General features: G+C 45.7%; 1 protein-coding gene across 6 annotated transcripts in view; it reads right to left on the reverse strand.

The window, feature by feature from the left end:
- The window catches only part of Entrep2 (endosomal transmembrane epsin interactor 2), a 412,216-nt gene that overhangs the window by 278,577 nt on the left and 106,117 nt on the right, over window positions 1–27,522 (reverse strand). The window contains exon 2 of one of the 6 annotated variants that reach the window (XM_063249891.1): window positions 16,729–16,814. The exons of the other annotated variants lie outside the window; for them this stretch is intronic. Within the exon in view, the coding sequence (XP_063105961.1) occupies window positions 16,729–16,731 (3 nt within the window). The 5' untranslated portion in view covers window positions 16,732–16,814. The remainder of the gene's footprint in view (window positions 1–16,728; window positions 16,815–27,522) is intronic. 6 annotated transcript variants of the gene reach the window in all.

A 27,522-nucleotide genomic window follows, 5' to 3' on the forward strand; every position in this document is an offset into this window, starting at 1 on the left:
GATGTGGCACAAGCTTGGCCCCAGGAAGCTCCAGGCTCACTGCCCAGGCTCCAGGTGGGGATCGAGCCTGTGAGTGGTGCTCAGAATTCCATTCCGTACTGGCCTGGAGGTCGGATCCCTTTGTTACCCCAGATCTCTCTGCTTGCAAGCTTTGGTCTACTGCCGTACTTCACTAAGAATGAAATGATCTGCTTTCTAAATCAAACTGTAAATGTCTGAACATGATTCAGACTAAATACAGTGCTACCTCAGTTCATGAACTTGATTCTTTCCATGATTCTGGTCACAAACTGGGTTGGATGAGAACCAAATCAAATTCAACAGTTCCGTCCAGTGTTGACGCTAGTGGAGAAATTTGATTCGGCTCTCCTCCAGCTCAGTATGCAACCAGAATCAGGGATAGAACCCACTCTGTGAACCGAGGCACCACTGTATTTAGTTTTTAAAATATAAAACAATGTCCATGTCAGTTGTATTTCTTAAATTATCTTGTACGTCTGGGGTCAAGTCATTAAAAAGAGACAGATTCTTAAGATTCTTCTAAGCTAACAATTCTAAATTCTAGCTGAAAAACTAAACACTCTGGCTTACCACCACTACAGAAAACAACATGCAAGTTACTGTCACCTTTTTTTCCAATTAATAAGCAGTTGGTGGTGAATAAAACCCAGAGGTCAATCTTCTGCAGATTCTAAATTGACAAGAAAACAAGCTACCCAGCTTCTCAGCCCTCGTTGGTTTTCATTTAATGGAAAACGTCATTACAACTTTTTTTGTGTGCCTTACTCTACAGCATTTATTTTTTACAAATGGGATTTTCTCAAGACAACAACTGTGGCATCAACACTACACAGACTGCAAGAAATCTATTTTTACCTCTTTTCATGGCTATTGGGCGTGCTTGATACTACACATCTCTGTAAATTTACTGCCTTGCTGTGTGATCTCTGTGATAAATGTATCAGCACAGAGAACCTTACCAAATACCCTTTATATCCCTTTATTTGAGAAAGGCCAAGTTTATTTAAAAATGCTGTCATATAAGTCTCTCGGCTGAACAGAGTGGAGACTGTTCAAAGCCAATGATTGTAGCATTATCAGAAAATCAGAAAAGATAAGCTGGTTCTCCAAATATTTTTGATGACCCCAAATTATCCACTATTGTATGCAAGAAAGTTAACTATTCATTTTCTGAGTGTGCATATGTGTGTGCACATGCGTATGCATGCGTATGTGTTTTGGCAACTGAGGATTTGCACTCTTCTTGAATGCGGGGTCCTTAGTATTTTTTATTCTGAGACAAGGTCTCACCACACTGCCTGGGCGGGACTCAAACTATCGATCTTCCTGCCTCAGCCTTCTTTAGTGCTGGGATTTACAGGTGTGCATCTCTTCACCCAGTTACATTTGGTAGTTCTGTTGATTTTTTTAAAAATCTGATAAATACACCAAAAATAAAATTTTCCACTTTAACTGTGTTTAAGAAAACAGATCCATGATGCTGAGTGCATTCACCCTGTTGCACAGTCACCACCACCATCCACCTCCAGGACTTTTTCATTTCCTGACAGAAACCCAGGTGCTCATTAAATATTCAGTGATCCTTCCTCCTTCAGCTCCATCCTACTCTCTATGAATCTGACTCCCCTAGGGACCTCATATGAGTGGAATCTGTATTTGTGTTTTTGGAAATAGCTAACATTCTATTTTGCATAATAACCTCAACGTTTATCCATGGCACAGCATGTGCTAGACCTGCCTTCTTTTTAAAGGCTGTATAATATTTCATCATCCAAATGTAAATACACTTCACTTCCGTAAGCACTTGGGCTGCTTCAGCCTGTAGGCTACTGTGAACTATGCTGTGCCACTGTGAACACAGGTGTGCAAGTATCTCACATCCCTGATTTTAACTCTTGCAGGTGGATACCCAGAGGTGAGACTGCTCCTTGAGAGTAAAAGCAATGGCCAAGTGTCTGATGTACTCAGCAGTTTCTCAGAAGCAACACTAGTCCCATTGCCACCCCTTCAGGAGAACAAGCCACTCTCAGGGTATAGCTTCTATGTCTCAAGTACAGCATGGACCAGGGCAGGCTTTGGCCAAGTGGCTGCAATTTACATATAAAGCCTGAAATCCCAGCCAATGAGAACACTTCATGATAAAAACAGAAATATACTCTTAAGATAAGCAGCTTCTAACTCTATTGATAGTTTTTTTTAAAGTGCAGGAAATTTTGATTTTAAGTGGTAACTCTGAGTATTCCTCTGTCTCCAGAAACCCCACAGGTACAGATCTCCAAGGTCAGGCAGATGGAAGAGCTGACCGTGGAGCACCTTTATGGAAGCCTTAAACTGGACTGAGCAGGTATAGAGCAGGGGCTTTGCAGATGCTGGGGGTCATGGGTTAGAGTCACAGCTTGGTGCCCAGATGCCCCTCAGGTGCCATGAAGTCATGTGACCATGCCCCACCCTAAGGGAATACTGCAGATCCGTTCCCGTTCCCAGGGATGATACCAGGGAGGGGCAGATGCCTGACATGATACCTAAGAGGGGCCCTGGGCACAGGAACTGACTTTCATGGGGTTCCAGGGAACTGATCTGGAGCTAGGGGTGTTCTCAGACTGGGCATATGGTCACATAACCACATAATTTACTAAAAACAATCAAGCTGCACACCTGTGATAAGAGAATAGTAAAGTTTAGAAATGCCACTTCAAGGAAACTTGTCATCTGCACAAAGGACAGACAGAACTAAAATGCCATCAAGAGACCATCAATTATCTTTTATTTTTCCCCTGCTACCCATTAAAGCATAGATCTGAGAACAATCACTTAAAAAAAGAAAGAGGAATGACTACCACACGACACAGTAATTCTACTCTTGGTATGGAGCCAACATCATGGAAAGCAGAGTCTCAAACAGAGGCAAATCTGTGCACCCATATTCAAGGCAAAATAGCTGGAGGGTGAAAGTGTGGTCCACAAGTACAACAGCATGTTACTCAGCCTTAAAAAGGAAAGAAATTCTGACACAGGTTGTACACGGATGCACCAGGACTGTCTTCGTCTGCTTTCTGTTGCTGTAACAGAACGCCTAAGACTGGATAATTCACACAGAAAAGAGTCTTACTCAACCCACAGCTCTACTAGCTTGAAAGTCCAAAAGCCTGATGCCAGCATCTGATGAGGGCCTTTTGCTGCATCTTCCCACAGTGCAGAGCAGGAGATCAGGGAAGAACCAAGAAGATTTTCATAAGAAATTCATTCTCATGGTAACCACTCCACTCCTTGGATAACAGCAGGAGCCCCTACAACCCGACCTGCAGAGAAGAGAGAGAGAGGAGTGGGGGTCAGGGGCAGAGGAGGGAGGAGGGAGGAGCAGGGATTGGGGCAGAAGAGGAAAGAGCAGAGATGGGGGACAGAGGAGGGAGGAGCCAGGAGGACAAAGCGCTCTGGACATGGATGGCAAGTGACCGCTGTACAACAACGTGAATGTATTTAACGCCATTCAGCAGATACCTACAAATGGTGAAGGTGGTCAATTTTATGTTATGGGCATTTTATCATGATGAAAAGAATAAGAATGCATTTACATGTCTGCATAGGAAAGAATAAAAGAAACAAAGACAACTCTGAATTGAGACAGTGGTGGTGGGGGGGAATCAGCCAGCACCTGGAGGGCGAGGACAGCCGCTCCTTATCAGCTCTCAACACTTTTTGATTTTAACTCTATTGTGCACGCGGTGGATTTGTAAGTATTAATTTTAAAACATAACGCAGAGTGGTAGAAATGAAAAGCCAGCAAATTAGGGAAGCTGCGTCCCCATAAGCCTGATGCCAATCACGAGCCAGATCGGAGCGGGGATTACCGGAGCAGAAGGCTTGTGAGGACTTCAAGAAGCAAGTGCCAGGCCTGATTCATCTCATTTTCCCTTTTAATAAGGTTATGAGATTGGCATATTAGAGGAATGCTAAGCAGATGAGGCCTTGATTCCAGCATGATGTTAACACTGTCTCCCGAGTGCTCTGGGAAGAGCGGGGAGCACAGGAGCTGCCAGGCAACGTGGCTGCCCACTCCCCCAACCACAGCCAGCACGGCAGCAGGAGAGGCTGGCTGGGCACCAGAACCCGCATCCAGCCTGGTGATGCAGGATTTCAGCATCGCGGCTGCACCGTCAGATGCGAGACACAAAACTAAGAAGAAAGCGTCTCAACAGGCTGGACGCTAAGTTTGAAAGCGAACAGATGAATTTATCAGTATTACAATCTTCTGAATTTTGATACCAAATTCATAAAACACCGAGAGCGGCAGCCCACAGTGGAAATGAAGAAAGCCTAGCGTGTTAGAGGACCTCCGCCTCCACGGAAGACAGTGGGCTATGCAGCTGGCAGCTGCCCATCCCACAAAGGAGGCAGGCCGTCCCATGTCCACCCACACTTCCCCTGCCCACTACACAGCCCTGGAACCTCATCTAAAGCGATAAGGATCGCCTTGAGTAAACTAGGTGATGTGTCTTTGAATGAAGCACAAAACTATGCAGGGACAGGAGTGCAGGAGTGGTCTTCCCACTAGAGGACTTAATGGTAAAGGGGAACAGAGGGATTTGCCAGTTCTGCAGGACAAACTAGAGAAAGAGTCACTGTGTGGAAACAGATTTGGCTCCAATGAGAGCTGCCTAACAGCCTCGTGACACGCTCAAGTCCCCATTGCTGGCTCAGAGAGGAGGAGTGCGCCTAGATCAGAAATACCACTGAAGGGTATCTCTCCTCTGCAGAGAAATTTAAATGAACTCTAAACCCCTGTACTATCCTACAGCAGAAGGGAAACCATGAAAAACCATGAAAAAACTAACACAGTAAGTTTTTTGTTTTTGCAGTGTTGGAAATGGAACCCAGGACCTGACATGTGTCAGCAAACATCCACAGATGGGTGCAGAACGCCTATGTCACCACTGCACCTGGGACGCACTGGTGAACTGTAAACTTCATTCATTCCTGAGTTGTGTTGTCTGTTATGAACACAATCAAAGGTCAAACTGAACAAATGTGAAGACATTTGATATAAATCGTGAGTTCTTTTGGATGAAAGTTATACTTAAAGACCTTACAATTCTTTCATTTTCAAAAGTTTATCAGTTCACAATAAGAACTAATTGTCTCAGACAGGCACAATGTTATGGTTAGGAGGAATAATTCTGGTTTTCTGTTATACAATAGAGTGACTACAATCAACAATAAGACATTGCATATCTCAAAAGAACCACAAGAGTGTATTTTGAATGTTCTCACCATAAAGAAATTACAAATATTTGCCATGATCTGATTACTGCCCAAATATACATACATAAAAAACATTACATTCTATCTGATAAATATGCACAATTATTATGTCAATATAAAGGAGGAGGGCAAAACTAATGGTTTGACACTAATTCTTCGTTACTATTAACACTTGACAGGCTTTCTGACAGGTAAGCTTAGCTGTCAATTTGACTAGATTAAGAGATTCCTGGAAAGGTGATGAGATCTTGGGGGCACTGCACCCATCTGTGGATCAACCCACAGGCATCCACAGCACAATACACTGCTGGAGATGGGGCCCATCGGAAGTGGGTCACAGGTCAGGCCCCTGGAGGGTTTCTCTCTCTCTCTCTCTCCCTGGCTTTTGTCCTCTGTGCTCTGCTTTCTAGCTCTCATGAAGGGAGCAGCTTTGCTCTGCCACAGTCTTACCCCATGAAGTTTGTGCCCTAGAGTCAGCCGATTACAGACTGAAAATTTTGTGTGCAACCATGAGCCAAATTAAGCCTTTCCTCCTTTAAGTTACAGGTGTTGGGTACTTGGTCACAGCAACGGAAAGCCAGGCTTCTTCTTTGAGAGAGACCAGTGGTGATACCTAAGAATGTTCAGGTTCAGAAAATTCTCTCAGGACAAGGCACTGTTGCTTTGCCTGACAGTTTGCTGCACGGGATCTAGGTTACCTTGATGCTAGCTCAGGCCAGCCTGACTGCCAAAATATCAATGAAATTTTCTACATTATTCATTGATGCAACAAATGTGCCAGGCAGTGTTGTATGTATTAGTAGAGAAGACGACAAGGTAGGAAGAATCGGGCTTGCAGATCAGGAAAATCAAGCTGAGGTTATGATGGACAGGACAGGGACAGACTGTGGAAGAGCCAGGGGGCAGCTCCAGCAGGGCCTCAAAGGACAGGTAAAGCACAAACAGCCAGGAGAGGAAAGGGAGAGAAAGCAGTGCACGCCTTTACCCAGGACGCTGAGGTCTGATTTATGCTGTGGAGACTGGCTGCTGGGGAGGGAGAAGGCGGGAAAGACAGCAAAGGCCAGCTGGTGAGCAGGAGGAGCAGCCGCCAGGTGAGAGCCCCTGTCAGGGTGAGGATGCAGCCCCCAGTGAGACTATCAAGGGCTTGGCCCAGGGTGGCACAGTGCGGACAGAGATGGGTACCAGCCATGATGCCTCATACCAGCAGGGGTGGGGAAGGGGGAGAGATCAAGATTTCCCACAGGTTTTGGGCATGAACAGAAGACAACGGGTGGGGGATTTTTTTTTTTTTTTTGTCTTTTTGGAGAAGCGCCCAGGTAATGTCCTGCTCAAAGTTCAAATGCAGGCAGTTGTTAAGATGCCGACTGCCAAACTTGCGTTCTGTTCATCTCTCACTAAACAGGATGGAGAATGGCAGAACATCCCTGCTCCCCTCCGAGACTAAAGGTCCAGAATAAAGTATTGTTCTGCTTCCTGGGAAGCAGCTGAGCAAAATGCTCAGGAAACCACCACCTGAGTGTTCCACAGGGATGCGGTGGGGGACGCAGGTTAACGAGGATGTGTTTGAAGACTGCAGCTCTTTGTGGCTGCCCCGTCCTAGTTACGGAAGCTTCAGAGACTATGTCGGAGGGACTCAGTGCAGAGACACAGGATGAAACAACCACAGCCTCCTGCGTCCATTACATCATTCCTGCAGCAGGGACACGGGTCATTCTAAAGATTTAAAGGTGAAATTCATAGCCCAAGTAGGACCATGACAACCAGGCATGGAAGGCACTGTTCAGCTCCCCTCCCGATCCTGACGGGCCACAGTGCAGCATGGCTCGCTGGCCATCCGATGGCCCTTGCCTTGTTCTCCGGCCTCCCCCTAGCTCAGGAAACCTACACCTCCCTCCCCTTCTCTGCTACACACCGCATCGGGCCGCCCATCCATCACGCCTGGCTCATAATCTCTCATCCCTGGAACGTCTTCTGATGCTCCCTGCCTCCACATCACGTGCCTGCTTCTGCATGCAGACCCTGAGATAACGCAGGGCGCGCCCCATCCCCCTCTGGTGCCAGACAGCACATGCAGGTCAGGGCACGAGCTGCTCCAGGGCACAGACCATCACAGTATTGTTTGTGTTCCCCCAAGGACTCCAGGTCAGTGTTTCAAACACTGGAGCACCCTCCCCACCACAGAGATTGTTCACAGAGCCATAAATATCTCCCACTGTGTGTTCAACATAATTAAGAAATTCCAACCTGTCTAAGGCTGAGCTTGTAGTTCAGTGGTAGTGAGACAGACAAGAAATGGCCTGACTCTTCCTCCTCATCTAGCTGCCAACCAGAAGGGGGTGCTGAGTTGTCACACCCCCAACCTCTTCTGGCCCCCAAGGGTGGACTAGGAAACTTATCCCATGTCTTCTGGCTGCCTCTGGGGTGACTTTGAGTGCCCCTCCCCTGCTCTGCTGCTCTAAGAGGCTGCTAGGAAACCACTCTTGAAAATTTAAGATTGGGAGGAGACTGGGGCCCATCGTTGCTATCCCCCAAACCTACTAACCCCAAACGGCCATCACAGCCAGCAGTTCTGGAGACTCCTGGAAGCAGCAGCAGCTGTCTATCAAGCAGCCACATCCCGAGATGTGCTGCCAAGCTGCCTTCACCCCAGCTTGGGTCCCCAAGCTGCTGCTCCCTGCCTCCACATCAAGGATGACCTGGGTCCCCAGCATCTGCTCCAGGGGGTACCTGCTTAATGGAAGCAGGACTGAACACGGGCCAATCACAGATGGCACTGAACAGGATTGAGATTGGGCCCTCAAAGGCTTGAGGAATGTATGAAACCGCACATCTGCAGGCCCACTGCCTCCCTGGATAAACAGCAGCCCATCACACTCCACAGGTTGGTCTGGGAGGGTAACCTCCAGTGTTCAATCTCACTGCAGGTGTCATGTAAATCTGTTCATGATTTATTTCCCCATTAGTGTGGGCTTGGAAGATCCTGTAAATCAGTGTGGGCAGAATGCTTGTATAAAGAAAAAGCTATAAACATGAAAGCTGCTAGTCCTGAAGCGTTCCAGAGGCTGACAGCAGAGATCAGCACTAACAGTCAACACCTGGCACTGACCAATGTCAGCCAGCAACAGCACCTAGTGGTGGTGGCGACCTGCTGAGAAGAGCTCCAGATAGCTGACGAGAGCTACCCTCTACTCCTGAGGATATGACAGGAGCACTGACTGGCTCTAGTCACCAGTGTTATCAGCAATGGCCACTGGCAGGGATGAGCAATGTTTGATGAACAGAGGAAGAAACCAGATGAGAAGAGCTTGAGATACCTGCAAAAGGTTCACCAGGGTGGCTGAGGAGCCAACAGGGGTGGCTAAGATCCCAAATCAGTAACACTAACTGTTGGGGTCACCAGCACCTGGAGTCCCAGAACTGTGTCACCAAGGGCTGAGGGCCTCTGGCACTCCAAGCCCAGAGCCATTAGCAGAGCAATGCTTTGTCTATTTGCCATTTCCATCCAACCTGAGCAAAAGAACCCTCTACCAACTGATAACAGGAAAGTGTTTGCCTAGCATGCTTGAGACCCTACATTCAATTTCCTGCAACAGAGGAAGAAACGAAACAAAAAGAAGAAGAAATTCCAGACTGAAAAGTTGATCTTACAGAGTAGGCCTTGGGGTGGGAATTACTTAGGAGCACTGGATCACCAGTGCTAAAAAGGAAGGAGGATAATCCAAATGAATATTTGAAGAGTGGGTTAAACTAATTAACAAAGCTTCAATCATGTTTGAAGTTCCAATCATTATATAGATGATTATGTATTAAAGTTTGGAATGTGACTATAAAATGTATCACTAATCGATATACAATTTTAAAAATTACGTAAGTAAATCTGAAGAGAACTAAAAAAATTTTTTTTTAAAAATCTGAATAAACCATGGTAGGTATAAAACAAAATTTATGCAAGCCCAGTTTTCAAGCTATTGTAGCTGCAAGACTACAAAAAAGGTTTTTAAAAAATTGTTCAAGTATGCGGCAACAGCACTCATGGAACCTCTACCAAGGTAGCCCACGAAGGAGCAACCTACATGGCCGAATCCTGGGTGGATTTGCTTCCCCAGAGGTTCCAGGCTTGAGCTGAGACCGGCACCTGAGCTGGGTAAGGAAGAGCACCCATGGCTGCCTCCGCTTCCACACCACCCCAGAGACGCCCTCTCAGAAATTCTGACACCTGCGATACTCTACCATGGATGACCCTTGGAACACTAGCATGAGTGACATAAGCAGTCACAAAATATGGTAAGATCCCATTTACAGGAGGTTCCGAACACCGTCAGATTCCTATAGGTAGAAAGCAGAATGGAGGCTGCCATCTTCCTATGTCAGGGAAGAATGCGGAGTTAATGTTTAATGGGTGCTGAGTTTCAGATTTGCAAGGTGCACAGAGTTAGGAGAGGACTGGTGATGGCCGTACAACCATGAGAATGGACTGGATGTCACTATGCTACAGACTGCAAAATGGTCAAGGTGGTAAACTTCCTTTTGCAATAATTCAGAAATTTTTAAAACAGAGTTAAATATTTGTAATGAGCTCTGGTGATTTGCAGGAGGGGAAGGACAGTTCACAGCAACCCACGATATATTTTATGAATAACTGGAGGGAGGAGCTCAAGGTCCCACACAGAAAGTAGTCATAAGAAGGTACAAATTCTAGTCATTCTGATTTGATCAGTATATACCATATGCATATACCGAAACACGACACACACACATGTACAATTATTACATTTAATCAAAAATGTTTTACATCTTCAGGGAGGGCTAGGGATTAGCTCGATTGCAGAGGTGTGCTTAGCATGTGCAAAGCCCTTGGCTTCATTCCTAGCATCAAAAAATTGTTTAAGGAGAAAATAATTTTAGTAAGTATCATTTTTAAAAGAAGAATCTCCTTCCTAGTCCCAAAGGCTACCTTCAACTTGAACCTTCAGAAAGGACCAGCAAGTCCCCTCCCTCCTGAGACCCTGATGCATTCTCGCCTTTTCTCGGAAAAACTACCACTTCCATGTTTTCCCCTGAAGTTAAATTCCCTTTACCACCGCGGAGGTTACTCACTCTCCGTTTTTACAATCAGTGCCTCTGAGTAATCAGAAGTAAGAGCTTAAACCACTGATTTTTGACAAGCAAGCAGCAGGGATTCAATATTATGTTATGTTCAACAAGGCTTTAAAAACCATTGAATGGATGCCTTTAAATCACTACAAAGTGTCTAAGACAAAATCAAAGAATTGATGCTGAATTAAATCCAAGCCTTCACAAACATATCACAGAAAATCATGGTGAGCACTGAGCCTGGCAGGGAAGGTAGAGCTGACCTTGGGTGGGGAGCAGAGGTGCTCAGGGCTCCAATGTCACTACGCTTGTGGGATTTGGGGCACAGAATCTGGAGGGCTCAGGGGCAGTGCCAGTCTTCCCAATTCATGGGTGAGCCTTGTATGTCCTGAGGCCGATTCCAAGGACTACAGGAAATCAGCGCAGCTGAGAGGGCTCATTCATACACAGTGTCCCAGAGGCCATGTCTGCCAGTTCCTTTGCAAACTTCATCTCAGCTCCCCTCCTCCCTCTCTGTCACATACATGCATACACACACGCACGCGCGCACACACACACACACACACACACACACACACACCCTCTTCCTGCATGGCCAGATCAATTCCACTGCTATCCAGGCAGCAGCATCTACTCCTGTTACTATAACCTATCTGACTACCTACTCACCGTGGCTGACACTGCTTATCAGCCAAGTGCCCTTTCCAAAAGCACCTCCAGAGACACAACTCAAAAATACTTCTCAATCCTCCAGAAACTGCTAGAAGTTGACACGCACGGGCAGACAGGTTGATGCATGTGACAGTGACCTTTGAGCAACCGGCTCCGTCAAAGTGACTGACACAGGAAGGCCCTTTGCCTTCAAGATGTCTCAGATGAGGGGCTGGGGCACAGGTCAGAGGTACAGCACTTGTGTGGCAAGTGAGAGGCCTCCTGCTTGATCCCCAGAGCCAAACGAAAAAACTTCTGAGACAAGACAATCCCTCTGCAATATTAACCCTGACAAACTAAGCAATTTCCCTTTGGCTTTCTTCCTGGATTATTTTATTACTTAGTTGCTAATGAATTTTCACTCCTTGATACCAAATCAGTTAAAAGTTGCCCTAGTTCAGCTAGTCATTTGGCAAAAGGTATGCCTTTTTGTATACTACCAACTACTATGAGACATGATCGTATACCATCTCACATCCCAGGTGCTCCTTGACCTACAGTGGGGTTGTTTCCCAGTAAGCCCATTGCACTCTGAAAATATCATTAAGCAGCACTACACACTGTGATATCTGTTGCAGCTGCTGGGCTACAGGAGTGTTGTACCACCATCACTAGCCTATGGAAAGGCCAGTGTTCAACGTGTGGATTTTCATAACCACACACAGCCTTAGCATGATCGTGAAGCTGAAAAACTAAGTCTAACCACCTTTAATCAGGTACCACCTATACTGGCTATTGTTCTCTGGCCCACAGTGACTTACTGAGAGAAAGCAAAGTGATGTGCTGGGATGACTCTATGCTGTGGACTGCTAACTCACGAGGCGGAGCTTAGCAGAGGCTCTTACTGGGGGCTCATAGGCCCATGAGGCCACAGAGGATCTCAGAGTCTTAGAAGGAGTAATGCGAGGAAGGGAGGGTCTAGAGCCCATAACCTACCTTCACCTTGCTCAAGTCCACTTTCACATGTTGAGATTCCTCATAAGATTGCACTAGGATAAAAGTCTCTATAATCAATAATTCACCAACTGTGCATGTGCTGTACATGGAGTGCACCCCCTCACTGATGTGAAAAGCTCCAGGAGTATTTCTGGCCACAGCCCAGGGAGTCCCAGGAGCTGCAGGGGCAGCCAAAAGATATAAGGGTGAGCAAGTCAGTCCCAGGGTCCTGGCTGTGTGTGGACAGCAGAGAGGACTGGTAAGTTTGCGCTGAACCTGAAGGCCAGGGAGCCTGAGCTGCAGCCTGATGGTCCTGCTGGTGAGCCAGCCTTCTGCAATAGGACAGGACCACCCATAGGAACATAGCAAGTGCCTGTATCCCATTGGGCAGTGAAGTGGGGAAAAAGAGAGGGACAGTAGAGCCTAATGTCCAGAGGAAGCCACAGGGGAGCAAGAGGTGAGAGCACAGGTGGCTGCCACAGTGAGCCTGAGAGGGAGCAGAAAGACAAGGAGGAAACGCAAGCAATGCAGGCAGCTGGGATGTGGGAAGAAGAGCTGGCAGCTCCCTAGGAATAAAGGAAGTCAAGCTCCAATTCAAGGCTCTCTGGTGCACAAAAGCCCACCAGGAACAGGACCGCCAGGATCAACACACAAATGTAGTGAGACAGAAGGATGCATCAAGGAGCAACAGTCCGAGTGCTGAGTCTCTGAACACGATCAGTGACATTACTCTACACCACAGTGCCTCCCAACCCTTTTTCGACACAGTGCGCCTCCTCGCAGAAAAGACTCCCACCATGGTGGCAGGAACGGTTCCTCACCCACATAAAGATGCAGGTGTCTGCCCCAGCAGCAGCTTGAGAAGCAGAAGGTGCAGGTCAGGGGCACCACACTGGTTCAAGAGTAATGCTGATGACAGGTCACCCAAGGGCAAGAGAGTGGGGAGTAGAGGGCAGCAGATTCAGCCCAGAGTGGGAACAGAAGTGCAAACAGTGGGCCCAGCGAGGATGCTCTGTGGGCATGATGAGTGGGGCACAGGAACCCTGCACAGAAGAGAACCCCAAGTGCAGTATCTCCATGCAGAGTGGCTGGAGCCAAGTGACGTCATTATTTTAATCTTGCTCTATCTTTCTCTAAGAACTGCGAAGCAGGGATCATCATAAGCAAGCTCTGTCTTTTCCATTTCATGGAACAAAGCTCTTCCTGGGATATCGACTGCCTTACCTTACAGCGTAACTACTGAAGCCCGCCCCTCCAATCTAATTCACCCAGTGTCAGCAGGGACAAATCAGGAGGAGGAGTGGGAGGCTTAAGACAGCTCCGGAAGGACAGGTTTCAAAATCCAAGCCACCTTTAAAGCGGCACCAAATGGAGCCTTTAGACAAAGCACAATAAAATTATATTCTAGATTAATGTAAACTATTTGTGTTATATAATTGCCGCCCTTGTTTTCTCTGTTTTTAAAAATACTTTAGATTTAGGCTCATGATTATATACATGTGATTACTAGGAAAGGGAATTAAAATGCACTCTGAATGTAAGCTAAGAGATGACAAATCAGCCACCAATCACTGAAAGTTTTCACTGGGGTCCTTGCAAGGTCAAGGAGGACGAGAACAAAGGAGAAAAGCAGGTTGGGATGGCTCAGTGGCACTCACCCGACAGTGCATCTCTGCAAAGGCATTCACACCAGGCACGGCAGGCCAGCAGGGCCACCTTTCTCTACATGGTGACAGGCTGGATTTGCTCATGGCCACATCATGCTTGGGCTCTCCTCTGTTCCTCTCTGACGAGGGCTCTCAGAGGCAGAAGCAGAGTAACCTGTCCCTGGGCAGCTACCGTGTGTCCTTGTCTACCACAGAAGGCTGGCATCTCTTTCCCCCCAAAATCCGAGGATCTCCAATCAAATAAGGAACTGGGAGTCACTGCTTTAGGTGACACATTAAAGCTGCTGAAATGTCTCTCAGCTTAACACACCCTGCACAGACACACACGTATGCACACACACACACCCAGGCTGAATGTCCCATGGTACCACTGCTGGACAGCACATAGGACAGGTGTCACAGAAAAAACATGCTGAGAAAATCATATCCCAACACCCTAGCCGGGGAAGCAAAAGAGTCCCTTCATGTATGAGGCTGCCTCACAGGATCCAGATGACTACATGGGCAGATCTTCCAAAGCTGCAAAAGAACTTGAAGTCTATATTTAGCTGTGAACTCTCAAGTTTTAAGTACTAGTAAATAAACATTTGTGGGCCCTGCATGAGCCAAATAAAGCACACTTGGAGGACAGAAAGCCACAGGGGCCTTGGTTTTATGACTGCTGCACTAACAGATATTCTTCAGGGTTCAAAATGAGAGAAGTATAACTTTTAAAAAAAAGTACATAGCTGGAAAAATGTCTATACTAACTTATGCTAGTATAAGGCACCTCCTTAAACACAGGTGTATGAATATTATTATCTCATAAAGTCTTCATGCCCTAAATTGTGTAACCCAGAATAAAGTCTGACACACTCAGCCAATGCCAGGCTCCCTGCAAGCACTCTACTGTGTTCTGCTTGGCTCTCTGGGTGACTTCACACAGTCCCAGCCATGGAGCAGGACCCACAAGGACCACCCACTTAAAGGACAGCAGAATGAATGAACCTGGTTCTTCCAACAGTGGAAAGAAGTGGACTGGGAGGACTGAAGGCCGGAGGCCAAGAGAGGATGCAGGAGGAGGAGTGGGAGGCCAGGGCAGATGCATCCCCAGTGATCCAAACAGAAAGTGTGATGCACAGCAGCAGTCTGTGGGGCCCCCAGAGGTGACATGAGGTGATCACCGAGAGGGATGTGAGTCCAGAGACTACAGAGGAGACCTGTGGTCCCTGGATGCTGGTCCTAGTTGTGGCCAACCCTAGTCAGCAGGGCACCCTCTCAAGGCTCCAGGCACGTCTTCCACAGTCCAGGGAAGCAGCAGCCCATGACAGGACAACGTGATCCGTGGCCGCAGGTCTCCTCCTACCTCCTTCTCAGGACTACACCTGCTGGAGTAGTGGCATCTGAATCCTGTTCACATTAATATCTGTCCCTGATGTAATGGCCCATTAAGAAATACTGATAAGATGATTTAGAAGAGGAATTTACAAATGCCACAGCTCTAAATTTATTTTCAGGACGGGAGCCCAAATATGAAGGGATTGTTGTGCAGCTGGAAAATTCTGGAGCTTGGATTCTCAACAATTTCTGGTTATCAAAACTAAAAACAATTCAAGGTGTCATCAGGCTTTTTCGTTTATGATTGAAATGAGCAATTCTTCCTCTCTTCTAAGTCTTTTGTGTTGGCAATTCTATCCTTAATTAAAAAGGCGTTGGCATTTTCATTACCAAAAAAAAAAAAAAAAACCCTCACAGATAAGATACTCATATTTGGAGAAAATGCACCAAGTCTCCAAATGAAAATAAATGCCAGTTTACAGAATGTTAAGGGTTCAACAGTCCAAAACCTGGGGAAATCATACAAGTTTCTGACAGCAAAGTTTCTGACATACAAAGTTTTTGACTGCTCAAAAATCAAACCTTAGTCCTGTGATTTTTATTACTCAAATTTGCAATTACGACACAAGGGAGAAATTAGCTGACTTCCCTAACCCCCCTACTGTTTTTTGAGGTCTTCTTAGCTAAAATAGTAAAAGAAAATGCGACTAGAATGTTCATTTACAAAACAGTCCACAAATGTCTCCTTTCTCCAGACACTGCAGACAGCACAGAGCCTGAAAGAGAAGGTCATGTCCCTCCTGAGGTCCAGCCACCAAGGCCCAGTGGCATCAGGCAGGGCCGGCCTTGAACATGTGTCTATCCTGCTCCTTCTCTGCTCCCTGGCCTCCCTGGCCTCCTCAGCCAGCTTCTGGACTTTGGTTCCTTTGATCAAAAAACCACAAAGCAGCTGGTTCTTTGCATGAGCTGCTGCCTGGACTTCACAGGTCCATCCTGACCATGGCTGATCTCCACCTTCTCCCTGCAAGACAGGCAGCAGGTGAGTAGAGGGTAGGACCCTCCACAACATCAGCAGGCAGCAGGGAACAGGCTGGGGAGCTGCTCGGTGCAGCCACCTGGGCTCTAGGTCAGCCCCTCCTTCCCCTCCTCTGCCTGCATCCAAACCTTCATGACCGAACCAGGCACCATACTGTCCCAGCTCCCCTGTCACGTGCACCCCTGCTCCCCGGCACTGGAATACAGGCGAGCAGACACAGTGCAGCCTGGCTGCAGAGCAGCTTCTCCACCGCTGCAGAGCAGGTCTGAGGCCTCACACCTCCATGCACGACTGACACAGATTGCTTCTGCTTCTTGGTTTCACAACAGGACACACTCACCGCCATACACTCAGAAATGCCAGGGAAGAATAATGACTCACCATCATACCAGTCATGGACTACAAGATTAATTCTTTGACATAAATACTCTTAAAGAATTATGCATCTACATGAACATGTATTTACCCAAAGGGGCCACCCCAGATACACACTTTAATTAACTCTGCTTAACATGTCATAAATATCTTTCATGTCAACAAGTATTCTCTTATGAAATATTTCATGACCAGACACACTTCCTTGAATAAAGAAAGAGAAGCTGTGTCAGATTTCCATAGCTGGGACAAAATACCTGAAGTAATCAACTTAAAAGGAGGAGAGATTTATTTTGAATCAAGGTTTCATACCATGCTCACTTGGCTCTGTTGCTTTGGGCTACTGTACAGAATACACAGCAGGAGGACGTGGCAAAGGTCTGCTCACCTCACGGTAGCTAAGAAGCAGAGAGAAGAGAGGAAGGTTACCACTCACACTTCTGTTCTGTGGGAATCTCTGCACTAATGAGGGGCTGTGGTCTCAAGATGAAGTCTAGGAAATGAAGTTGCTGACTCAAACAGGTGTATTGTAAGGCTTTGAGCCCATACTGCCAGGGACCCTCAAAGCCTTCCCAGCATTCCCTGAAACCCATTCTGTAAACCCCACCTGTAACAAGCCGGATGTCACCGTGGATGCTGGTGACATAACCCTAAATGGGTCAGAAATTGTCACTACTTTCAGAGAACACAGGCAGGAAAAGGCAATGCATGAACGATCCAACTTCTGTCTTCACCAGCTATGGGTTTTACCATTCTCTGAATACTGTTTACTTGATAACTCAAACATCATTAACAAAAATAACAATAGAAGCTATTCTTTTTATTTAGCAACCACCATGGTTCAAGCATAATTTTGGACAAAGTATCTCATTTAATCCTTGGCAACAACCCAAGGAGTCAGGAATTTTTATGCCCATTTTATAGGAAAGAAAGCTAAGGTTTGGGAAATCAGAGGGATGTGCCCAAATCACAAACTGAAAGTGGCCAGGGATACAACACAAAGCCCAAGTCCAGTTCCAAAGTGCAGGGTACTGGGAAAACAGTCCCCTCACTACAAACTTCTCTTCTTTAAACCCTACTGAGGTTTCACTGGATTCGAACCATTGTTCTTATGTTAGCAACCATTTAAATACTTGATATAAACATTTACTTTCATCATTTTAAAACCGTTCCCTAACTTTTTCACCGAGTCCCTACTTACTTTTTCTTACCGATTTGTTAAGCTGGACACTCACGCAGACTTTAAGAAGCTTCCTATCCTGGACAAGCATTTGTCAGAGCTTTTAATCTGCACTTACTTTTACTGAAACAAACACCTGCGGTATATTTTAACATCCAGGCAGAATCTCTTCTCTGTTTTATTTTTCTGTTAGTCCACATCGCAGCGCATCACAGCTCAAAGCGCCCCCACTGCTGTCCCCCGGCCCTGTCCCTCCACCGCCCCCGCCCACCCCTCCACCGGGTGATCCCTTTCCAACCGAAAATCTTCAGGCTTTTCCCTTTATAAAAATTTCCTGAATAGCTGTTTTTTATACTTCTTCCTTCGATATTCTTCTCCTTTAGCTTTTGCTTATTAAGAAAATATGTACCTTTTCACAGAAAAACATGTATTTCAGTAAGATCTTCAAATATATTTGAGTTATACACATAGTTGTAGTATGCAAAATTCATCACTGCATTATATAGTGCGCGTGTGTGTGTGTGTGTGTGTGTGTGTGTGTGTGTTATTTTCTGTAGCCCAGGCTGGCTTTGAGCTCTCTGCAGAGCCTCAGCCTCCCAAGTACTCAGCCTCAGCCTCCCAAGTACTGAGACTACAGGCTTCAATATAGTTTTCATTCTTCTTTTAGGGAAGATTATTTCTATCTCATGATTTTTTATCCTATTTTCTAAGAGTTCTTATGTTTTTCTCATAAATCCAGTATTTTTACTTTCTAATTCTTATCTCTAATACTTCCTCCTGTTTTTGCTTGGATGTGGACTACTGTCTTTTTCTAGTTTGTTCAAGAATTGTATGTTTAGTTCATTTTTAAAAGTTTTTCTTGCTTAATAATCTAAGCACTAAAACTATAAAATAAAATATCCTGGAAAACAAAATACCCAGGGTATATATGATGTATATGTTTGTTATAAGGTATTTCATATAATTCCCCTTGAAGCAAGAGTTATTTTGACCAAATTTCTACTTTTATTTATTCATTTCTTTCTGCCTGTTAGACTTTTTTTTTTTAAAAAAAGATGGCTGATTCTCTAACGTGTTCTGAGGTGGGTTAATTAATGCTCAACTTATAACCCCCAGCTGAACTGAGTCAGCGTGGTGCTGGGTGTGGCGCCCACCTGAGGATTGTTGCCAACAGCATAAAAACAGAACTGGAGGGGAAGGTGGTGCTGTTGATCCTCCTGGAGAAGCCTGTCATATGGCCTTTCCTGATAAGAACTCAGCTGGTCTCATCACTGGAGGAGCTCAGGTCCTCTTTGTCACTGAGGATGGCTGCAGTTCTCTTGGGGGCTGCTCTGGTCCTTGCCTTGAGCATCACTTCCTGGATCCAGTGCAGATCCCTCAGCCTGGCATAGATCCTTCATCCCACTGGCACAGGCGTTATAGCTTCCACTGCTGACCTTTGGGCCTTCCCAGTGCAGATCCTTGGTGCAGACCTGCATGACACATTGTCACGGGCTCTAGGCCTCCAGCTGAACTCAGTGGAGGACACTGCCAGGCTCTCCACTGGGTTCTTTGGGTCTCTAGCATGTTGTCCACATGATCTCCCACACTCCTCTGCACTTTACATTTTGGGTGAATATTACAAAATAATCCTATAAATTATGTGCCCTGTATTAAATCTGTTCTCTTGCAATCCCTTCCTATAACATGTCTCTTTACTAAATTCTAGCTTTACAGCATGATGATTATAGATATATCATTTCTACATTTTGGAATAAGATACTATTTTCCTGGAGGCCTAGAAAATAATTAAATTTTTAAATGGTTCATCAATATTCAAAACAAATGGTACTTTCTATTGGTGTAATAGAATATTGGTATACAGCTATTAAATTTTCCTTTTATATTACTAAATCATTCATAGAATCACCCATTTTATTTTATAGCTTTATTTTATCTAAGAAATGAGCAACCTTCCCACAATATTTTTATCCATTTCCCACAATATTTTTAACGCTTTTTATGTTATGTATTTTGAGATTTCCTCTTTGTAAAGAATCAATTTTATCTTCATTGTACAATTTATCTGTTGTTACTATAAAATCGCCTTCCTTGTTCTTTTGATGGCTTATGCCTTGATTTAATATTGCTTCTTTTCATTTGTACTTGTCTTGTATATCTTTGCTCATTATTTTTAACCTTTCTTGGTCTCTTTGTTTTACCCATATTGCTTTCTAAAAGGTCATGGTTAAATTTTATTCTCTGCCCAAATCTAATATAATAGAGGGGTTTACCCTATTAACTACATGGGCACCTGCTGTATTTTTTCATCTTCTTCCCGTCATGCTGCATGCCTGATTTTTATTTTTATCTCCCTGAGTTGTGCCATTTGTAATGGAATCTTGCTGGTCCCTGTGCTGGCCATGTGTTCCCAGCTCACTGTAGTCTGGTACTCTGCTCTCCTAGTTCCCGAGGACCGGTAACCATTCCCCAGCCCACTGCCAAGCAGCCAAGCCACAGGCCTGTGCCCCAGCTCAACAGTGGGACTCTACTGTCAGGCCTAAGGCTTTGAGGACACAGAGAAAAGCATGTGTCCAGGGGCAGAGCTCTGGCAGTGTGCAGAAAGCCTTGAATCCTGTTTGAGTTCCAAGTCTGCTTCTCTTGTCCAGGCAGGGCTGATGGGTGGATGACAGAGAGAGTCCTTCTCCTGAGCTGGGAAGTGCCACACACTTATAAATGGCCTGTCTCTTGTTTCATCCTGGGGCTCACCCTGAGCTCAGGGAGGCTAACAGTACACACGATAGGACAGACTCCACTTGTGGGACTCTGTGGGTGACATTCTGTGACCTTACAAAGATTTTCAGGGGACAACTGAATCATTAGAACAAGGAGAAGGGAGAGAAACAGGCTTCATTAAAGGGGGACCATTCACCCTCAATGCCTGAATCCAGCACTCCACCATCTAATAATCTTAACATTGGTAAAACTAAAAATGTGACTTTTCCTTCCAATCCCAATGTACGCAAACTCAGGCAGCAATCAAAAGCCCAGAGTCCGGGCATGCCCAAAGATGCTCCCAAGAGAGCTCAGTTACACAGCCTCTGCCAGGACAGAGATATTTACAATGACTGCAAAATTGGAGCAGAGAGAGAGGGAAAGAGAGCACTTCACACCTCCGGAAGCAGACGCCAGGGAACCCGGCCAGGTAAATGAAGGCTGAGAATCTGAGTGCCGGGAGGAGCAGCCCCAACTCACACTTCTGGAAGCCAGGATGGCGCGCAACTGGCAGCAAACTGCTTGGCAGGAACGGCAACTTTAGAACCTAAGCATAGCCCCTGCCCCGGGAGCCCCACTCCTGGGGACTAGCCCGCAACTTCCCTACTCTGAAAACAGATCGAGTCGGTTTTTTCAGGCTAGTACATAGAAATCTAGGACGTTACCCAAAATGACCTTGACACTGTGGTGAAATCAAAACTCTCCACTAAGTGGAATCTGAAAAAGAACAGGAGTTTGCAGACCTAGATTAGAAGCAAGGGGAGCTGTCAACTACCGTTAGGATGGGTTAGAATTTTCCACAAGTATCACCTGGACCTGGACCTACTGCAGACGAGTCCAAGTCTCCTACTTACAGTCAGGCGGCCCTCTACTTTCTGTTCTCCTGCCAGCCTGATTAAATAAATTCCTTCACTGCTAACCCACGGGAAGACAGATGTGAACACATCTCCTGGTATCTGCCCATCACCCTTCAATATAATTTTCTCTTTGCAAAAACTCATGTCACAGAATTGGCATCTACGCACATTGGATGATGACCTGGCTCAGTATCAAACCCATCCATCCACATGGGCTCATGTATTCTCCAAAAGCCACGGGTAAAAATGCACCCAGCAACATTGAGCCTACACGTCCAAGAGGAAGCTACCCAGATGCCTATCAGCAGAAAGCCTTATGAAAAAATCTGGTGTGGGCACCCAAGGGAGCACCCTGCAGCAGCAAACATGAATGAACCACAATTATGTCCAGCAATAGAAATGGTATTTCACAAATACAGCACCAAGTGTAAGAAATCACACACTGTGAATGCTGACTGTATGCTTCCACTGATGTGAAGTTCAAAGACAAGCAAAGTTAATACATGAGGCCGAAACTGAGAATAGAGGTCATGTTTAGGGGCTAATAACTGGAAGGGCCATAAAGGGGCTCTTGGAGTAGAAGCAACATTCTGCTGTTTCACTGGGGTACTAGTTACACAGGTTCATTCTGTAAAATACACATTGAGCTATCCACTCAACAATTTGCACAGTTCTCCGCATATCTGTTAGACTGCAATAAAAAAAAAGTTCAAAAAAATAAAGGTTAGGGAGAGAATCTGTTGCTTGGAGACAAAGAAACTAAGATTCTGGCTCCGGTTATGAGCCCTTAGAGCTCAGAGAATGGATACACAGTCAAAGCCTATGAAATTTTTCAAAGGTTCTCCGTACCAAAGAAACACCAACCCTGGCCAACAATGGTTTTCGATTACCCTACACCTAGCAGTCGGTAGACGCTGTACCCTCAGGCGTGGTTAAGAAAGTACCACAATCCTGGAAGGGACACTGCCCGTGCTAGATGTGACTGTGACAATGGTCCAGAGGGACCTTCACAAAGACATGCCCAGAGTCTGAGCTAGACAGGCTGAAGGCTGTGCCCCCGGGAGGAGGAGGGTGTAGCAGATGCCTGGCCACGGCTGAGATACACACGGGGAAGAATGGGAGTGTGGACCACACAGGGCAACCACTGCTCTCAGCAGGTCACTTCCGCGTCAGCTATGGAGGGCTGTCCAACAGACATATCATGCCAGCCTTGACGACTTTAAACTTCCCTCCAAGCTGCACTGAACAGAATAGAAAAGGCTTAGTAATAAAGTTTATCCAACCCAATACACCAAAAATGTGACCGTTTCAACAGGTTAAAAGTAGAAACATTGTTAAGGAAAGCTTGTGTATGATTCTGGGCATGCCTGGCCTCTGGAACCCCCTGGGTGTCTGCCAGGTACAACCCATCTCAATTCATTCCAACTGAACCCCAAGTGCTCAGTACTCAGGGGACAGTGCAGCCTGGGGGAGGGGCACCCCTTCTCCATTCCTGTGTTCCAGATGGTGAGTGAGGTATATCTCAGCCCACACTGCTGCTGACCCTGAGAATAAGTTACTCTATTGCTCTGGCACGGGAGGCAGTCACTAAGAGACAGCAAGATACCTCTGGGAACTCTGCAGAGGAGATGCCCATCTTCCCCATGTGCTCAAGCTGAGAGAAAAGGCATGCGGTCTGGAACTGCCCCACCTGTCTTAAGGCCATGAAAACAAAGAGGGAACGGAGCCCAGGAAGAAAGGGAAATCTGAGTTCTGTGGTTATCCTTGGAGCTCTGCAGTGGCACATGCTAACTCTCCTTGTGGACTGAAAGCCTCAGTTTCATGAGGTAAAAACTTTGGGTTACACTGGTGTGACTTTTGACTTTCCTAAATAATAAGCTTATTACTCTAATTATCTTTCTTTTTTCTTCCTTCTAGTAAGTTTAAGGTTTTTTACTGCTTTTGTATTCTTCTTACTGATTTTCATTCCTAGGATACTTTTAGTGAGTATTTCTAAACTTAAAAACATTATATTCCTTTTGATGCTAAAACTTCACTTTTAGGTGTTCAACTAAATAAAACAACTAGAAAAGTATCTAAAAATGCACACAGAATGATGGTCTGCACCATCACATGTGAAACATGAAGACCCACCAAGAAATGCCTTGGTCTCCAGTCTTTAGGAACTGCTGTAGTTTGGATTCTAAAGGTTCCCCCCAAAACCCACAGGCTTGGTCATCAGCCTGGAGCTATAGGGAAGTAGTGAGACCTTTAAGTGGGGGACATGTGGCAGCCTTCTGGTTCTGGGGTACATGTCTTTGAAAGGGATTTCAGGACCTTAACCTATTTCTCTCTTTTTCCTCCCTTTCTCTTTTCTCTCTTTCTCTGTCTCTTTCTCTTTCTCTCCTGCCAGCCCCCGCCCAGCCATGAGATACATGGCTTTCCCTGCCACACCAAAATGCACCACTGCAAGCCAAAGCACCAGAGCCAAGTGGTGGTAGACTGAAATGTCTGAAACCATGAACTGAGACAAACCCTCCCTCTTTATAAGTTGATTACCTCAGATGTTTGTTGCAGTAATGGAAAGCTGACTAGCACAGGAAGTCAGTTTGTATTCCTTGATCCCAGAGCCAAGGAATACAAAACACTGAGGCCTCTGAGCTTGATGATGCATGTCAAAGGAGAATGTGACCCAAGGCAAAGGGACACAGTAGAAAAAGGGAGACATGCAGAGAAATACGGGGGACACGCAGAAATAGGATGGAACCTGGCCTCCCACCTCCCACGGAGGGGAGCAATGTTCAGGAAGGGGATTGGGAACCAACTCAGCCTGAGCCAACCTAGGCGAAGGCATGGAATGCTGCATTCCCAAAGCCTCTCTGATATCCCAAGGAGTACGAGGGGGACATGGAAGAGCCACAGCTGTGAGGTGCAGATATGCAACTGGAAACGGAGAAAAGGAGCTCCCAGAGTGAGCAGGCGAGTGATCCCAAGGGCCTGATGAGGAGCCTAGAGGAACTACATCAGTGAGAGGGGCTCCAGACACAAGAACCGAAGGACACACTGCCCTAACCTGGACTTGGACATCAAACATGGGCACAGCTCAAAGGAGCAGTTCGAAAAGGGGAGCTGCCTTGTGTCTGCAGCACCAAAGGAGGGTGTACCCCACTCCGCACCAGTGGGGTCACAGAGCCACTGTGCCCATGGCCTGAGCTCTACTGGAGGGGAGCCTGCAGGGCAGGTGAAGACCAGCAATCAGAGGACTCAATGGTGAACACGCGCACTTTTTCAACAAAATTGTGCATCCAAATCCTCAGGGAGTTCTGCACCTCTAGGTGGGTTACCTGGGCTTGCCCTGCATTTCAAACAGACCCTCAGGAAATTCAGACACCCCACACTCTAGAGGCCACACACAGAGGAGAATGCGCCCAAGAAATCTGTTTGAATGAAAGAATTAAAACACTTCCCCACTGAAACCAATGCCAATGTATAAAACAGACAAGTTATACCAAAAAAAGCCGTATGTTCCTTCCACATCTGAGCTTAGTGTGAATAAACTCTGTAATGCCATAATACCTACTTACATAATCTAATAAAAATTCTGAAGGAAACGTTTATAAGGCATAAAGATGGAAAATATTAAATTATATGCTTCACATATCCTGCTTAAGTACACTCTGGGGGGTTGAAGGCAAGAAAGAATAAGGCCATAAATAAAAGGGAGGCACCTAATCTTCCTTTATAAATCATATAGCTTAGTCCTGTACAACAGTTTCCCTGTTAGGACCGTTACATTGCTCCTCTGATTTGATGAATAAGCAGATCCTGCCTCTACCATTGCACGCTGCTGAACACTACATTTTTAAAATATATTTAATTAGCAGACGTTATTAGAGTAGCTTTAGATTTGCTGCAAAATGGAGGGAAAAAATATAGTACACACACACACTTGGTCTCCACCATCAGTATCACCATAGTGGGACATTTTAACAATCAATGAACCTATGTTGATACATTGACATTACCCAAGTCTATAGTTTATACTGGGGTAAATTCTCCCTACAGAACATTCTAGGAGTTTGGGGAAATGTATAACATGTACACACCAATACATAATAGTGCCACCAACCCCCAAATCCTCTGCCCTCTGCCAATACATCCTTCTTCTCCTTCAACACTGACAAGCACCGATTCTTTACCATCTCCAAAGTTTTTCCTTTTTCAGAATATAGTATCTTTGGGACCACAGAATATATAATCTTTAGTGACCTGTCTTTGTTCAGTTAGTAATACGTGTATACGGCTCCAAGTCTTTCCACAGCCTGATGCCACATCTCTGTTCAGCACTGAGCAATATTACACTGCCTGACCATACAGCTGTTATCCATTCACCTACTCAAGGACATTTTGCTGCATTCACATCTTGGCAATGATGACTAAAGCCGTTATAAACATACTTGCCCCAGGGGTTTTTACATGGACAGAGTTTTCAGTGCGCTTGGGTAAATACCAAGGAGTGTGATCACGACTAAAGACTGCATGGTAAGGGTTTGTTTACTTTTGTAATAAATTGTCACAAACTCTTCCAAAGTGGGCATTCCATTTTGGACTCCACCGACAATGAATGAGAGTTTCTACGGCTCGGCACCTAGGGTGTCAGCATCCCCAGTTTTGGTCATTCTAATCGATGTGCCGTGGTGACTCACCGGCTTAACTGGCAATCCCTTCATGGACATGATGTAAAACTTAAAGCGTTTTGCGATGGCCTTCTTTGCCATCTGTGTATCTTCTTGGGTTTGGTGCCTTGGTCACCTGCCCATGCTTTAAATTGAAATGTTTTCTTATTATTAAAGTTTAGGAGCTCTTTCTATGTTTTGAATAACAGTCCTTTATCAGATATCTCTGATGGTGTCTTTCACGGCACGAGTATTTAACGTTCATATATCATCTTTTTGCTGTGGTACCTACTAAGCCACTGCAAATCCCCAGGTCATGTGATTACCTATTTACTATCTACTAGGAGTTTTATATTAGATTTTATATTTAGCTCTGTAATCTGATTTTAGTTTTTCTTTCTTTAAATCTGCACATGGCAAGCCAGGGGCTCCAGCACCATGTGCTGACAACACTATCCTTTTGCTACTGAACTACCTTGTGCTTTAGTAAGTGCGTCAGTCAGCTGTATGTTGCTGTGACAAAATGCATAACATAATTTAGAGGAGGGCAGGTTGACTGTGACCCTCAGTTTCAGAGGCTACAAGCCACAGTTAGCTGGTTCCACGGCCATAAGCCTGAGGAGAGCAGGAACATTAGAATATTATGGCCATAGAGAAGGCTGGAGGACTGCTGCTTGCCTCATGCCAGCCAGGAAGCAGGAAGAAAAGGAAAGGGCCAGAGAGAACGGGTCCGGGAGCAGATGCAGTCCCAAAGGCCAGGCCTCCAGCATCCACACCCTCCAGCCGGGCACCATGTCCTGTTTCTACTGCCTTCTGGTAAGGCCACCCAGTAATGACTCTGTCAGCGGATTAACCCACTACTGAAGTGATCACCCTCGTAGTCCACCCTCCCAGAAAGCCTCATCTCTGAACACATGAGGCTCTAGAGGACACTTTAGAGCTAACCATAACAACTGGACATCAGTGAACTATAGTGAGCAGATCTATTCCTACACTCCCATTCTATCCCTTTGGACAACCTGTCTGTCATGTCAGCTGTGCCACATTATCTCGACCTCCCTCGCACAGTCGGTGCTGTAGCGGGGAAGTGTCAGTCCTCTGACTTAACGGTTTACCTTCATTGCTATGACAACCATCCTGGGTCTAATTCTTTCCATATGAACTTGAGAATCTGCTGATAATTGTGAAATAACTTCCTGGGATTTCTGACTGTTACATTTTAAAAATAACCACAAGTATGTGGCTTTATTAGTTTATGGAGAATTGTATATCTCATTATATTTTAAGTTTCAGCCCTTGTAAACACAATGACAAGATAGGTATCTTGGTTACCTTTCTCCCACTGCTGGGACAAAAAACCTGACACCTAAAGTTAAGGGAGGAAAGGTTTATTTAATTCACAGTTTGTGGAGGTTTCAGTCCTTAATCAGCTAGATCTAAGGCAGGGTGGCATGGCACTGGGGCAACACCCCCAGTGTGTTGAAGAAGGCAGAAGACACAAAAGCAGTAAGACCAGAAAAGTAGGGCGAAGCAAGTCTCTTTCCTTCCCTTGTATTGTAAGCAGGCTGCATACCACTGGTGAGTGTAGCACTCACATCATCTCCACGCCCTCCTCTTGCACAGGCTCAGGATGTGGACTGAGGACCCTGTCCCCCTGCTC

The sequence above is a fragment of the Cavia porcellus genome, unplaced genomic scaffold (genome assembly GCF_034190915.1).
Source record: "Cavia porcellus strain 051 isolate PalLab524CR breed Dunkin Hartley unplaced genomic scaffold, mCavPor4.1 scaffold_6, whole genome shotgun sequence".
NCBI lineage: Eukaryota > Metazoa > Chordata > Mammalia > Rodentia > Caviidae > Cavia > Cavia porcellus.